Source organism: Eucalyptus grandis, chromosome 2, assembly GCF_016545825.1.
Source record: "Eucalyptus grandis isolate ANBG69807.140 chromosome 2, ASM1654582v1, whole genome shotgun sequence".
In the NCBI taxonomy this organism is placed as follows: Eukaryota; Viridiplantae; Streptophyta; class Magnoliopsida; order Myrtales; family Myrtaceae; genus Eucalyptus; species Eucalyptus grandis.
In genome coordinates this window covers 50,863,720-50,879,141 of record NC_052613.1, presented here as the reverse complement: position 1 = coordinate 50,879,141, position 15,422 = coordinate 50,863,720, and the positions used below count along the sequence as shown (strand labels likewise).

The window sequence follows — 15,422 nt, the reverse complement described above, 5'->3', positions numbered from 1 at the left end:
TATTCTTGACTTTGCTCTGTTTTGATTTGTTTTGCTATGGAGTTTATTTACTTTTCATGTATCTTTTTTTTTTTTTATCAATAATAATTATATTTATATATATAAATAAAAAGAGAAAAGTCTTCGAGTATGTTTTGGTGGTTTCACGGTGACTCCGTCCCACGAAGCTTCTCTCGTTTCCCGTCTCCCGTTTTCTCCAGATGAAGAGACGTGGTGAAATTAAAGGTTGACCAAGTAGCGTCTGCGCCTCCTATTTTTATGAAGTTTTTTGGTTGGAAAATTTGGTGGGAATTTATTAGAAGAATGATGGAAAAATTGTCCAAAAAATTATAAATCTATTATATGATTGGCTAATTTAATCCTAAAATTTTGAATTGTTCCAATTTAATCATCAACATTTTGACGATTTGTCAAATTAGTGATAAATATTTTAATTGTATCAATTTAATCTTAAACTTTTTGACGATTTGTTAATTTAGTATTGAACTTTCTAATTATTTCAATTTAATCCTAAATTTTTGAAAATTTGTCAATTTAGTTTTAAACTTTTTGAAAGTTTATTAATGTAGTCATAAATATTTCAATTGTAGCTAACGTTGACGTGAATAATTCTTGCATTTTTCTAAAGTTTTCCTTTTCTTTTCCTTTGCCTATGGCTAGTAATAAGCAATGGCTGGCAATTGGCCATAGGCGAGGATTGGTGAGGATTGCCCTCGTCATCAATTATGGTTGAGTATCGACCACAGGCGAAAGGAAAAAAAAGAAGAAGAGAAATTTAGAATTTTTTTTTAAATCGAAAAATTATCAACACCATCGCCATTAAGGAAAATAATGACTCACTCAAGCTCCATTTATTTTGCGGAAAATAATTTTTAGGATAACATTTTGTGGATTTTCTAGCGTTCGTTTAATGGAAAATGAAGTGATCAGAGAAAAGCAGCCTTTTAAAATAGGAGAAAATGTTTTCAACTTTTCCCTAAACATTTTCCTCACTTATTTTCTCTTATCTGATATAATCTCCTTTTCTTCCCTTTCTTTTTAAAAAAATAATTTTTATCAATTCTTTTTCTTTTTTTCCTTCTTTCCAGGCCAGTCGCCAATCACATCACAGGCGATCCTAAGCTCCTGCTCACCAAATTGGGAGCCTTTTTTAGGCCAACGAGCTCAAGGATTGCTAAAATCTAGTGATCCTTAAGCTCGTTTTTGGCTAGTTGTCAATAAGAAAAAATATAAAGAAAAACTAAAAGTAAAAACAATTAAAAATTCGATTTAAAAAATAAAAAATATAATAAAAAAAAAAAAAATATTAAAAGGATTGTACAAAGGAAAATCAAATCATATTTTCCACATTGAATGGCGAAAAATATTTTTAGTTTATTTTCAAGTTTCAAGTGAACACCGAAAAATGATAACATCGGAAAATATTGTCATTTTCTTAGAAATTTGTCTTTTGGAAAACATTTTTAGAAATGCAACATTTTCCACAAAATGAATAGAGAATTAATGTTACACACGACTTCAAAAGAATTTCACTTTTCCATCCACATTATAACTTTGAATGGGAAAATTATTCAAAAAATTCTAAACCTATTGTACTTTTACTAATTCAATTATAAACTTTTCAACTTTACCAATTGAGTTCTAAACCTTTCAATTTTGCCAATTTTGGTTTGAATTTGCTAACGTGGACACCGACTATCCTATATGACACTGCTGGCACACATAAACAAAATTTATTATTTTTTATAATTTCTTTTTTTCTCCTTTTTTTTTTTTTTTTTTTTTGCCATTTTCTTCCTCTAGCCGATTGCCTAGTCTTTGGCAATCGGCCAAAGGCCACGATCGGTGAGGGTTGGCCTCCCCGGCCTCAGTCGAGGTTGGCCTCGCTGGGATTTGGAGAGGGGCGACCTCGCCATCCTCGGTTGGGGCTCACCCTCATTGGCCTTTGACAGGCTTACTATGGATCTGGTGAGGGTGAGCCTCACTTGCAGCCAGCTAGATTGCCCCTTGCCAAATGCTGGCAGGGGCCACCTCGCCTGAGGCCTGCAAGGCCAACCCTCGTGGCCCTCTGGTGAGGGCAAGCCTTGCTCGAGGTTGATGAGGTTGCCCCTTGCCAAATCCCAACGAGGCCGACCGGCCAAAGGAGAAAAAAAGGGAAAGAAATTTAAAACATAAAAAAATAATTTTAAAAATCAAACAAAATATTTAAAAATTTAAAAAATTTGTCCATGTTAGCATTGGCATACACGTCAGCAAATTCCAGCTAAAATTGGCTGAATGGACTAAACTGGTAAAAAGTAAAAATATTTAAGATTCAATTGGTAAAATTTGAAATGTTTAAGACTGAATTAATAAAAATGTAATAGATTTAAGACTTTTTGGACAATTTTCCCAACTTTGAACAAGCTATAGAAAATGGTAAGTGAATCTTGTAGCCCTATCCGGATCAAAAGTTATGTCAAGTTTATTCAGTAATACGAAAAATTCACAATCCTGTAGTAAATCCCTTTTGGGGTTCTAGAAACTCTTCAAGCATTCGTGCCAGCTTGATCGAGAAGAGCTACTTCTGTCCGATATATTGCTCAAGTGATCGTTCGCAGTCTTCCCAACGTGGCCGCTGCCGTGTGAGGTAACGCCAACTCCCAAGAAGCTTCGACGTCGATCCCAAAAAAGGATTGGGTGGTTTGGTATTACCTTGACGTTTCCATCACTTCTCGAGACATCCAAAGATCAGTGAAAAGGGGCAAGATCACGGCTTAGTAAGGCATTGAAACACATGCAAATGTCACGGTCTCGAGGTTTTCCGTGATTGAGGGGGTCGTGTGCGATCGAGAAGACCGAGTCAAGTCATCTAAGGTTTTCGGAACATTATCAGAAACAAGCGATACGGTAATCATCCCAAATTCTAGAATATTTTCGGCATAAATGCCATAACTGGTAAATGAAAAAAATGCGATCTCTTCCGTTAGATTAGAAGGCAATCAACGAATGTGATCCGAGAGCTTATTGTATTAACGAGGGAGCTCTGCCTCTCATTCATATCAATCCAAATACTTAAGTAATATCTCTCTCTAAACGTGATCAATCTCTTGAAAAAGACTTGAGCTTAGGCGCTCTACCGATCCAAAAAAGTCGCCGCACGCAGGATCTCGATATGAGAAGATGGGCCTGAGACAAAAAAGACCACACGCCTCTCACTAATATCTCTCATCTTCTTGCAAAATTGGACGGTCCGCAATTATTACCAAATGGGCTTATGTAATGGTGGCTTCCCGCTCCCACAATATTGGGCCGTGGACTTTCCTCTGTAGCAGCTGCGTCATTCTGTTCCCGCACCGCACCGGACGTCACGGTTTCCCTCCGCGTCACTCGTCCAATAGGAACTCTCCGTCGGGTCATCGCTCCCAATCACGATCCTCCACGTGGACAATCGCGTCATTTCGCGCCCCTTCCTCTTAATAACCTCCCTCCCTCCCTCCCTCCCGTCCCCTCCCCCCCGGCGCCCAGCAGAGCCACCGTCTCCTCCTTCCCGAAGACGCCTCCAAATTCCCAGCTGAAGCTTCTATTTTTTTACGCCTGCGCTCGACATCCGTACACACCTTCTCTCTCTTGCTCGCTTTCTCGCTCCTTCTCTCTCTCCTTCTCTCTCTACTTCTCGGGCATTCGGCGGAGGAAGGCCGGGCGCCTCGCCGGATCTGGTGCTCTCCGGCGGCATTCTCGGGCCACTCCATGGAAGCTCACGGCGCCGGTCTCCGCCGTGTGTTGGTCCTGGCATTATGCGTCGGCGGAATCTGGTCCGCCTATATTTATCAAGGAGTTCTGCAAGAGACTCTGTGAGTGCCTCTTTCCTCTTTTTTGCCAAAGCAAATTTCTCACTTCAGATTTTGCGACGGGATCTGTCGCTCCGCCGTTTATACCTAGGAGGCCGTTCGCGTGTCTCGTGCAGGATCTACGATCTCTAATCGATGCAAAATGCATGCGTCGTCGAGCGCGAAAACGGTGCTATTTGTTGGTTGATCGATCTTTTTGGTTGCCGATATGAGCTTCTGTTGTTTATGTTGGTAGGGTTTACTGGCAAGGACTTCTTAGTGATTTATATTGCTATTGCAGCTTATGATCCCTGCATTGCTGAATAGATTGGAATTTCGTTTAGTTAGGGAAGCGTTGATTTGATCGAGTAAGCAATCTTGTTGCTGATTGTCTTTCTGTTTTCCTCGTTTGCTTTAGGTCCACCAAACGTTTTGGTCCTGATGGGAAGAGATTTGAGCACCTTTCGTTTCTGAATTTGGCTCAAAATGTGGTCTGTTTGATCTGGTCATACATAAGTGAGTTTCCCCATTCCCTCCTGTGTCAAATCCTTACTATATGTGCCTGGGTTTTACACGTAGTAGTAAATTATCGAGATTTGAGGTTTCGATTGTTCCATGCCCTTTCGCAGTGATAAAAATTTGGTCTGGAAGTGGTTCTGGAGGGGCTCCATTGTGGACTTTTTGGAGCCCTGGAATTACAAACACTATTGGTCCTGCTATGGGAATTGAAGCACTGAAGTACATCAGTTACCCTGCCCAGGCATGGCTTACATTCCCTCACACTTCCTGTTTATTCGCCTTCATGCAACATGGCGGTTCATCTTCTTTGTAATCTTGTTCTAGTTACAGCTAGTGTTGTCATGCATAGTTCAAATTACTCAGGACCTGATCATGTTGCTCATGTTGCTCATGTTCTTCCTTTGTTTCTTGTTTTCAGGTCCTGGCAAAATCATCAAAGATGATTCCAGGTAGGATTAACTTCTGCCAACCTGATATGACAGTTGGTTTTAGATGGACTCAGCTTTCTTTATGCTTGATTCTTTCGGGAAAGCACTGAATAAATTTAAAATGAAGGTTCTACTAGAAAGTTTTAAGAGGGTAATGGTGACGATTTGTGCAAGAAGGGGATCGGGTTCTGTGCAGAATCAAACAGGTTGGAAAGTGATAAAGTTGTTTAAGATTGCAATAAATCTATCTGATGAGAATTTGTATAAAGCCATTTTCACGGTGGCTTTCAGCATAGACCTGCCGTGAATAGTTCACATAGGATACCTAACCCAAAGTTTTTGCTTTTTTGTCCATTTCTTAGTGGGAAAAAACCTAGTCTTTTTCTCCGAAAGTTTTTGTTAATTTTGCATCCTGTACCATCGCTGCTCTTTACGTTGTATATTTTTGTGCATCAATCTTCGGTTTATGACTGATTTGTTATACTTTTCATCTATCCAGTGATGCTGATGGGTACTCTAGTTTATGGCATAAGATATACCATACCTGAGTACATATGCTCTTTCCTTGTGGCTGGTGGAGTTTCTACCTTTGCTTTATTAAAGGTACAGATACGAGACTGCCCTTTTCTGTTGATCATAAACTGTCAAGTTGTAATCATATGGAAGTCAGAGATTGAATATGAGAATTCTGTTCTTTTATGTAATTTGATTTATACAGACCAGCTCAAAAACTATCAGCAAGTTGGCACATCCCAATGCCCCTCTAGGATATCTTCTGTGTTTCCTCAATCTTATGTTTGATGGATTTACAAACGCGACTCAGGATTCGATTACAGCAAGGTATCTTGCTTTTCTTTATGGACTTCAATTTCTTCATTTTGTATGATTTTAGAGGCTCCTTGCAAATTCCTTGTCAGTTGATAATAGTTGTTCCCCATCTCTGATTCACATGCCTGAATTTTCTCCGACAGGTACCCAAGGACCACTGCTTGGGACATAATGTTAGGAATGAACCTTTGGGGTACCATATACAACCTAATCTACATGTTTGCCTGGCCACAAGGTATTGGCTACGAGGCCATCCAGTTCTGCAAACAGCATCCTGAGGCAACGTGGGACATTTTCCTCTATTGCCTCTGTGGTGCAGTGGGTCAGAATTTCATTTTCCTAACCATTAGCCGATTTGGCTCTCTCGCTAACACCACCATCACCACTACTCGCAAGTTCGTGAGCATAGTTGTGTCCTCAGTATTAAGCGGCAACCCCTTGTCAACCAAGCAATGGGGTTGTGTTGTCATGGTCTTCTCTGGATTGTCATACCAGATCTTCCTCAAATGGAGGAAATTGCAGAGGATGCAGAAGAAGAGGAAGGCCATGTGAATAAGGTTCTCTGACAACTCCTGGCCTTTATAATTAGCTCTTCCCGCGCCTCCCTATTTACAACTTACTTTTTGGCTTGTATAATTGTGTCCTGAAGGTCCGGTAGTTTCAAATTTAGGCCACAGGTAGCATATTGATCAATGTAATTCAATAGATACTCTTACAAGGAGGAGAGAGTTTTGTCTTCAGAGTTGGCTTTCCTTTTGCTCGGTGCTCACTAAAAAATCGTTCACTTATCGGAACATTCTGTGTCTGTTGCCCTATCACAATGGGTACAGACTTTGTCTGTTGCTAGATTGGATGATAGATTAATACTTTGATAAGCAGGCTCTGTTCAAAATTATGGAATAAATTCATAGGCTTTTCTCAATGCGCGTTGAAGATTTCTAAGCTGAGCCCCTTCGCCATTGTCGATCACCAAAAGATTTCATTGTGGGGTCAATCCATGGATCTGCACTTGTAATTTTGTGAATATCGCCTTGTTAACTTGTGACGTCACTAGGGAATCGCGTGACCTGATTAAATCTGGACCTTACGGGAGTATAGAAATTTCCCGTTATCCTCCTCACTTGTAATAGATGATGCAACATCCGCCCTCATATGAAGAAAATATCATTTTATATTAAGGCAGAAAATAAAGAACTTAGAAATTTTCCTTATAAAGAAAAGATTTATGTTATCCATGACGCTTTATGAATCATTATTCTCCGGAGGACGAAGAAGAAGGGTTTGACAAGCGAACCCAAATCGTCGGGCGTGGAATTGGTCCAACAAATAACTTAGATCGAGTCTGGGCAAAGGATTTCACCTTTTTGTTTGCAGAGAAACAAATCAGGCACATGATTTGATGGAGATGGTCAAACCATATCACCCTTTTTCATTCTATAGTTCATTATGTCCGATGAATGCGCTTCATCATTTTGGAGGGAGGTCCCTCCTCTCCCTTTTTAACCTTTATACCTATCTTTTAAAGTTAAATGGCACATGATTATGCTGGAACACCACTATGCCGATCCCTCCATCACAATTCAAAGTTCCAAGCCAAATTCAGATGCACCCGAATCCTTAAAAGCCCTTCTTCCCCAGAAATCTGTCTGCTCTGAGGTGAAAGCAGATGACAGGAAATGCCAGAGGCGAAGCAGTGAGACAGAGTTTCTCTGTTGACGGGTATGCTAATTTTTTGTTAATCAATTGCCTTGACTTGTTCGTGTGATTGAGATGAACACGTTTGTGGTTTTTTGCAGTTCTTGGGCAATTTTCCTTTTATCCTTCCTTATCGAGCTTCTTAAAAAAAGCTGACTAGTTCATTCTCAAGTTTCTCCATTTAGCTGAGCCTTACCTTCTTCTGGAGGATGGCATTGGCCTAATCTGGATCATGCATAGCATTTCCATGTGGTGAATACGAAAAGAAAGAAGATTAGCACACCAAAGACCGTATCATATTTCCACTCCAATCTTGGTAAGTATCATTACATCAGAAACCGAATACAAAGGGCAAAAAGATTGTCCTATATGATATGCACACCAGGAATGTTGGGGCCAAAAAAAATATCAGACAGGAGTCCCTGTGGACGGGTGGTTCCTTCTTTCTTTTTTTTCTTTTTTTCCTTTTTCTTGGTTCTCTATTTTCAAATTATGATCATCTATTGTAGGTAGGCTATGGGCGATTTGCCGCTGCATAATTACACTCTGGCTATAAGGATTTATGTAGCAGGTCTGTACAAACCAAAAATCAACAGAAGAAACTGAATAGAAGTTGTTTCACCTTGAAACAACCTTTGGCGGAGGGAAACGAGAAATCACTAAGGGAACCACACACTTCTAAAAGCACACTTGGTCACTGGTAGTGACTTCTGACAAGCTCTCAAACTGTCAGGATTGCAGAATGTGCCATAACATTCTGGAACCCAATCAGGGGACCCTTCAAAATGCAGACTCAATATGCCTTTTTTTGTAAAAATTTAGGCCTGAGTGGCTGCATTGGGAAAAAAATGGATCTTGAACAGGACTAGAAAACTTACTATCGGCAGGATCAGCCAAAGAAAACAAAAAGGTGTCTGGGGTGTGTTTGGGGCTCTGGTTACTGAAGTTGAATTAACATGGTTGGTCACAGACTCTGGAGGAGAGCTCTTTTGCAGGGCGGCTGATAAGCCGAATTAGTTGGAGGAGATGTAGAAAGAGAATCCATGCCAAATGTTTTCAGAAGGAAGTGTCTCTCCTGAAAAAGGAAACCCAAATAAGCATTTAGTCTCACACCATGCTAGAGATCCTAGCTAATAGGCTATGCAAACAAATTCATTATGGAAAATTGAAGTTGGAATGTAACAGGACCATATCAACTCTAAAATTCACCTGTAGAAAGCATGATACATGGCAAGCAATAAACACTTTTTTTTTTTTTTTTTGGTAAGGAGCAATAAACACATTTTTGTCTTTTCTTTTTCCTATCTTTTCTATCATTTACTTTTTGTCTGGGGAAGGGAGGGGGAGAGTGAGTCATGCCACATGCTAAAGCTTAGGCTTGACCATCCATCTCTTGCAGATACAGAGACAGTACGGGGAATGGATTTAGGGAAAAATGTCCTATCTGTTTCTATTCCAGTTTTCATAATTGTGGATTCGCACTTAGAGCATGGTCTAGGAACAATTCGGGATCTATTCGACCTTTCTGAGCTCCTTATGAACGCTCCTTGACATTTGGACAGCAGGCATCAACTAAGACCAAGGGTTGGTCCAATTGGTGGAGAATATCCTTCTTCAGGCTGAAAACAAGTGCTCCTGCTTTTTTGCAAATATTATAAGGCATCAACTATTCAATACCTATTTAAATTTATGTAGAAATTAAGAGCAGTTTTGTCCTTATGGTAATCTAGTCCAGTTCATTACGTAGAAAACAGTGCTTGTTTCTGCTTTTTCTGCATATCACATTCGCTTATGAAATAGTAAGAAAATTTTGGTCCTCTAATGTATATTATGTAGATATTCTATTCAAGGAAACTCAAAGTCCAGTACCCTATGGAACAAAGAGGCACTTTCAACAATGTGATCTTAAAAATCATTGTAGGAACTGTGATATCTCAGTTCTGCTAGCATTAACGTGGGTTAGAGTGTTTCTAAGCAGACATGAGTTCTATTCTCGGGATGGATGACCCCCTCTGCTCTCTCTCTCTCACACAATCAAAATATAACTCCCATTCAAAGTGATAAGGTCAGAAAATCTCCTTTCTTAATGAGATACACAATTCCCTTGGGCTCTCTCTCTCTCCTTCTCTCTCAATCAAAATATAACTCCCATTCAAAGTGATAAGGTCAGAAAATCTCCTTTCTTAATGAGATACAAAATCCCCTCGAGCTCTGTTCATTTCTTATCTTCTCTAACATGTCAAGAAATGACGTGCTGTTCTAGCCCTTTGATTTTAGTACCACATTTTCGACTTACACTCTTTTGGAACCAGATGCACTAGACGAATATGGATAAAATTTCCTTTACTGCACATATTCTTTATACATGAGTGTCAATAGGCTTGAATGAACACGTGGATCTTAGATCCTGTGAAATTGAAGCTATTGAAATTCATGGAATTATTCCAGAACTGAGATTTCCCTTTCAGCCGGCCAAAGTGTCAGTCCACCTCCTTTCATGGTTATCAAAGTTGCAGTGCATTCAGTGAACTTCCTAAGATGCAGAAATCTTATCGCGGATTTAAACCGGCAAAAGTACATTGAAAGGGAACTTACACTTTCTGAAAATTTTGGTGTGGGAATTCCTGCTGCTAAGGATCTGAAAAGTGGAGTTACATGAACAGGAGAACTGCATTCCGTATTTGATGAGACAGAAACTACTCCAGTGGCGGTTACATGCTCGTCACAAGATTGAAAAGTACCTGATACGGAAAGATCAATAGTCTTGTCAGTTAAATCTAATACAAAATAATAAAACACACACACAAAAAGATCCAGGTTTTTGCAGAGCAAACAACCTCCATGGGTGACTGAGCTGGAAAGAATCCCTTTACAGCAGTTATGGACTACACCTTGTTCATCAGAATGGTTAGTTTGTAGTTCAGTTTCAATAACTTTGTGCAATGCAACTTCTTCGGCTTGAGGCTCTTCCGCTTTATCATAGACAGGATGAGTCGAAATAGTAGAAGCTGTGCTATACTCTGAGCTGGCTGGAGATTCCTCACACAGATCAGGTGGCCTGCGATATAAGTACTATCAGGCAGTGTTTGGAGCAGAAAGAAAAGTCAAGTGTTCCACGGTTCTATACTTTCGATAATCCGTATCTACTTGATTACCTCCAAGATGTTTGGCTTCCCTCATTGCTGCTCCTGAGGTCTTCCACCATAACTTTGAAATCTTCAAACTGGAGATCAGTGTCGGTGATGCAATCTTGGAGAATATCATCATCCTTCTTGTGGCTCAAAAATTCCTGGAGAACCTGAGGTCCATAACTCCAGAAAATCAATGATAAACGCAGAAGAACGACAGTATTTTTCTCAACTACATGGAGGAATTTCAGTAACCAAGTATGATCAAGCAGGCGTCCTGCATTTACCAGCATCACTTTTATGGCAACTGATCTAACCTTAAAAGGATCAGAAGGTGGGTCATTCAATTGAAAAAGATGTTCTTTTGGGGAAGAGTTCAATCTACTGAATCGCTGAACTTCATCCATCAGGCTTACTCAAGCCATTTAACTAATTGCCGTCAGTGATCTCGTTAAAAACACCAAAGCGAACGTAATGTGCTCACCTTCCAAGCATTTTCAAGACTCTGGTCCATGTTATCTGCATTGACTTTCACCGCAAGGGAACTGAGCAGCTCGGCTTGTTGAATCAGAGCAGTAACTTTTGGATCATCCTTTTTAAGAAATGTTCCTTGGACGTTGGTGCCATGAGCTGCTCAAAGATCAGAGAGGAATGTGACCGTGACCTTAGCATTTGAGGTTTAACAAACGATTGCAAGGCACAACTTATGACCGAAGTTAGCGTAAAAACAGTCTCGTTTGACTGAATTAAAGATGATGGTCTTTTCTGAGAATCATGTATTGGTTTCGCATGTTATGTCTTTTTATCTCGTTTGACTGTATTGATGCCCTTTTCAAAGTATCGAGCACTAAAATCACTTGTTATGTCCGTTCATGCAACATACTTAGACTGTCAGAAATTTGTTGGGTGATGGTTACCATCATCGGTGGCTTCTTTTTGGTTGCTTTCAGATTGCTGGGGGGGCGAATTGCTAGTGCGGAAGTTTTGCGCCAATGTGGAAAAGGGAGCTCTTTGTTGCTGACTATATGTGATTCCACTTTGTATATGTAATCTGTCTTTCAAGTTGCAATCTCCCGCTATATTCTGAATGTGAGCCCTCCTGAGATAGACCCAGAAGCATTTTACGGCATAGAAGAGGTTTCTTCATAATAAAAAAACAGAAGAAAGAATAAACATAAAAGTTTATGAGTCCAGGATAAACATCGTATCTGGCAATACCTCATCCTCTTTGCCAGTGCTGCAGATTCCGCCGGTCGATCTACACTTGATGGATTGTGCGAGATGATCCGTTTGCTGTTTGGGGTGATGAATGTAGTGTTATTCTCTTTCGCTAAGGCTTCGTACCTTGCTCTTTTCTTACATAAGGTTGTGAACCGATTTTTTACGGCATTGTCAGTCCTGCATAATTAGGAGCAATCAAATTGACGCAGAGCGGGAGAATGCATCTTCTTCTGCAAAGAAGTGAAGAACACATAGTATACCTGCCTGAAACCACCTTTGCTATTTCTGTCCATCTGTTGCCGAAAATCTTCTGAGCCTGAATAAGAGCAAAACCGCATCAACTGGGAGGGTTCACACTCCATAGTTCTGGTTGTTTTTCTATGGACTTTTAAAAGAAATAGAAATGTTCTGTAATCCATCGATCACTCTACTGAAAAATAGGAAAATTTCCTGCTGGCCATGCTATTACCAAGCACAAGTGAGCATTCACGCGAAAACCACTCATTGCTTGTGTCACCAACTCATTTATTGTCTAATGATCTTGGTCATGTGCATTGAAGACCGGTAGTTTCAGAGACTCCAAACACTAAACACCGTTCACATCCAGATAGTTTTGGTTTCCTACCTCACATAAAAGCACATCTTCCTCGGGTGACCAACCCCCTTTCTTGAAGTCAGAATTCAAATATGTGTACCATCTGCAATAACATGAATGAGATCTTAGTGTACTCAAACAAAAGATTAATTAGAGGAGGAGTAAGATTAAGAACAGAACATTATGCATCGAATCCGACCTCCTTCTGCATTGTCTCGTCGTTTTATCCTTGAACTTCGATGCGATAATCGACCAGCTGCACCCGGACCAAAATCCCAATCATCAAGTGATGCAAAGTACTCAATACAAGAAAGCATTAAAAAAAAAAAAAAGAAGCGAAACTCATACTTCTCAGTTCCATGTATACCGATTTGCTCCCGGAGTATATCATCCTCCTGCAGCCCACGAAATTTCCCACCTTAGAAGTCGTCATCTCTCAAATCAAATCAATTCAAAAACTTCTTCAATCCAATCAAGGAGCGGGGACAAGATGGAAAAAAAAAACGGAAGAAGAAGAAAACAGAAGAATAGAATAAAGCAGGAGCTAAGGAAATAAGAAGAGAAATTTACCTCTTGAGACCAAGTCACAATATGCCTCTCTTTCTTCTTCGAATCTTCAGTGTCAGTCGTCATCTTCATATCCTGCATCGCTATTCCTCTGCCCGCTCCGTCCCTTATTCTATGTTTTCTTGGACGCTCCTCTCTTTATAGAGACCAAACTCAATCTCACAGTGTCATGGCTCATAACAGGTGACCACTGTACTAAAAAAATGCGCCCTTTTCCGTTCCAACCAACTTTATCGGTCACTGTTCGGTTCAAACGGGACTAAGACAGAGCTCGCCTTCTCATGAACTATAAAACTCTGTAACCCACAGACCCCCAGACGCCTCGGATTCTAAAGTTTGCAACTTTTCGATTCACCTTTGATCAGACAACATGCTCTCTCTCTCTCTTTCTCTCTCTCTGTGAGAGAAAAAGTGGGATGCAAAGATTTTGGTAAAAGAGAATGCTCTGCTTTAGCTTCAGACCGTAAATGGAAGGGGCTGTGTTTGTAATGCGGAAACTGCGATTGGATCGAAATGGCAAATGCTGCTGTTTAGTCTCTCTGATGGTTTTTCAAATTTATCGGGATCCGAGGAACGACAGAGACTTCAAAGACACTCTCAAGAATGAGAACGGGGAAAAGGGTAGGAATCAAAGTCCTCGATGTGTAGTGGGGCGATGAGTATGTATGGCTGTAGGAATACAAAGAGCGAGAATCCGCAGGAAATAAAGTGGTTTCTTATTCAAAAGCATCAAAGCTTGTGCTGTGATGGTCAGATTCTCTTATAAAATGAATAAAAGAGAGAGAGAGAGAGAGAGAGAGAGAGAGAGTAGATGAGTGTAGACTGGGGAAAATAAAAGGAGAATGCAAATGGGGCTGAACCTGAATGATGATGATCTGTCAAAGGATTGATTTTCACACTCTCTCTCTAGAAACAAGAACCATTTGAATCTCTCTCTCTCTTAGGAGGAGGCGAGTTAGAAAAATATTAATTTGGATCAACGGTTTCTTGCGTTAGTGCGCGGGCGTGGAGGAGTTTTGAATGAAACGCTGAAATCCACGAGATAAGATAATTAATGGACGTCGCCATCCTTATAGACGGTGGCGTAAAAAGACCACGACCACACCCACATGCAAGAAGAGGAAAAAAAAGACAAATTAGAAAAAGACTATCCAGCGAGTAATTCTTCTTTCTTATAGTACAGTATCCCCTGACGTTTTGGCTCGACATATCGGATCGCGTATCTCGAATTAGATCAAACAAGAAGTATTTCTATGGCTCGAGAGCCATCTACAGCTTACAGAAAAAGATATCGAGACCCACATTTGAATATTGATTGTGATCACTCCAGGAGTATAAAGACGACAACAGTGAGGGGGGGTTGAGAAGTGGGGAAGGGTCATATCAGTGAAGGAGCGATTTGAAAATTTCCTGGTTATAAAGGGGGACATGACGTCGTTGCCGAGAAGAGTTCGTGAGCTTCTGCATCAAACCGTTCATTGAATCGCCCTTGTCCTGGTTTTGGGTTAAAAATTTCTGAAGATCACGACAACCGAGAGCAGCTTCCTTACTTACTCCTGCGAAAACGATGGTCCAATGCCTCTCTCTCTCTCTCTCTCTGCAGCAGCAGCAGAAGCAGATGGGTCATGGGTGTGTGGACCCTTTTGTTGCAGCAACCAACAGTCCTCTTTGATCCACTAACCAATGTCTACCTTGTCCGCTTTGTTTGTATAATTTGTCATCCATCGCGTCTGTAAGTTGTCACAGCAGAGAGAGAGAGAGAAGAAGAAGAAATTCAAGTACTTTGGCGTTGTCTTATTGCACTCAGGAAGGAGATTCTTTGAAAGAAATGTATCGGGTTGGTATTCAAATGGCGTTCAGGCACACAAAATTAAAGCCCGTACCATAGTACTTTTAATATTTTGTAAGAATACATACACACAAAAAAATAAAAAATAAACATTTACATGGAGAAGGCAGGTCAACAAATATTTTTCCTCATCTTTATTTGATGAAAATATGTTAGGGGCCCCCTGCCATATGGGGTTCTGCATTGACATTCTCCTTTTTGTATTTTGAAAATCCATTCGTACGTCAACATCTATCGGAGTTTTGATGCCACAAACCTTCTCACATTGAGAGCTTAGTCAAGCATACTAAAATTGGTTCACAAAGTCCTTATACCGATAGATATGGCACACTACAAGTGTCGATTAAATAAGTGGATCATGCACAATAACTAACAATAACCACCAAATTAGTTTTTAAACGGACTTTGAAAATCAGTCTAAATAAACATAGAATTTCTCTTTGATTAATCTAAACGAGCCAATATCAAATAGAAACCGTTTCACATTTGTCTAGACTATTTCACATGTGATAAATTGTCAATAAAAGACCGACAGAGGCTAGCTTGGTCATTACCTTGCTCTTGTTTGGCATGCATTAAGCATATACTATAATTTGATTTGCCTAAAATTCCTACATCTCATCCTTTTGAGCTTGGTCGTGCATTTTCTCTTTCTTATCGCTCTTATGAGATAGATGGCAATAACTAGCTCCACAAACCGCAAGTAAATTTAAATAATCGAACCATATTCAATCAAATCACAATAATTTAATGATGTTTGACGGTTTTGATCACCAACAACCT

The 15,422-nt window shown here is 40.1% G+C and overlaps 2 protein-coding genes and 1 long non-coding RNA gene across 6 annotated transcripts; 2 read left to right on the top strand and 1 right to left on the bottom strand.

Moving 5' to 3' along the window:
* Positions 1 to 3,492: 3,492 nt before the first annotated feature.
* LOC104433609 (UDP-galactose/UDP-glucose transporter 3) lies at positions 3,493 to 6,506 on the top strand. Of its 2 annotated transcripts, none has more exons than XM_010046414.3 (7): positions 3,493 to 3,833; positions 4,228 to 4,325; positions 4,439 to 4,569; positions 4,747 to 4,772; positions 5,251 to 5,359; positions 5,475 to 5,596; positions 5,728 to 6,506. In XM_010046414.3, exons 1-7 carry the CDS (start codon positions 3,730 to 3,732, stop codon positions 6,134 to 6,136), a joined length of 999 nt encoding a protein of 332 aa, XP_010044716.1. In that variant the 5' UTR covers positions 3,493 to 3,729; the 3' UTR covers positions 6,137 to 6,506. The 2 variants fall into 2 exon arrangements, with proteins under 2 accessions (XP_010044716.1, XP_039163835.1); XM_039307901.1 differs by having other exon boundaries at positions 4,747 to 4,777; positions 5,256 to 5,359.
* A 644-nt stretch (positions 6,507 to 7,150) lies between these two features.
* LOC104433611 lies at positions 7,151 to 11,270 on the top strand. The gene is made up of 2 exons (XR_723536.3): positions 7,151 to 7,303; positions 7,381 to 11,270. It is a non-coding gene; the product is annotated as an uncharacterized LOC104433611 (long non-coding RNA).
* LOC104433610 (transcription factor MYB88) lies at positions 7,554 to 13,778 on the bottom strand. Of its 3 annotated transcripts, XM_010046416.3 has the most exons (12): positions 12,794 to 13,770; positions 12,572 to 12,618; positions 12,423 to 12,479; positions 12,254 to 12,326; positions 11,889 to 11,944; positions 11,626 to 11,805; positions 11,325 to 11,506; positions 10,892 to 11,037; positions 10,435 to 10,577; positions 10,117 to 10,337; positions 9,875 to 10,020; positions 7,554 to 8,354 (listed from the first exon to the last, which is right to left on the bottom strand). In XM_010046416.3, exons 1-12 carry the CDS (start codon positions 12,869 to 12,871, stop codon positions 8,244 to 8,246), a joined length of 1,440 nt encoding a protein of 479 aa, XP_010044718.1. In that variant the 5' UTR covers positions 12,872 to 13,770; the 3' UTR covers positions 7,554 to 8,243. The 3 variants fall into 3 exon arrangements, with proteins under 3 accessions (XP_010044718.1, XP_018724663.1, XP_039163834.1); XM_018869118.2 differs by lacking the exons at positions 12,572 to 12,618; positions 12,794 to 13,770 and having other exon boundaries at positions 11,893 to 11,944; XM_039307900.1 differs by lacking the exons at positions 7,554 to 8,354; positions 9,875 to 10,020; positions 10,117 to 10,337 and having other exon boundaries at positions 10,431 to 10,577; positions 12,794 to 13,778.
* Positions 13,779 to 15,422: the final 1,644 nt, after the last annotated feature.

Coding starts and splice junctions, on each gene's coding strand:
- LOC104433610 (XM_010046416.3), bottom strand. CDS start 12,871: ATGCAGGATATGAAGATGACGACTGACACTGAAGATTCGAAGAAGAAA. Junction 12,619..12,793: donor TTGTGACTTGGTCTCAAGAG/GTAAATTTCTCT, acceptor CGTGGGCTGCAG/GAGGATGATATACTCCGGGA. Junction 12,480..12,571: donor GGTATACATGGAACTGAGAA/GTATGAGTTTCG, acceptor GTCCGGGTGCAG/CTGGTCGATTATCGCATCGA.
- LOC104433609 (XM_010046414.3), top strand. CDS start 3,730: ATGGAAGCTCACGGCGCCGGTCTCCGCCGTGTGTTGGTCCTGGCATTA. Junction 4,570..4,746: donor ACATCAGTTACCCTGCCCAG/GCATGGCTTACA, acceptor TCTTGTTTTCAG/GTCCTGGCAAAATCATCAAA. Junction 5,597..5,727: donor CAGGATTCGATTACAGCAAG/GTATCTTGCTTT, acceptor TTTCTCCGACAG/GTACCCAAGGACCACTGCTT.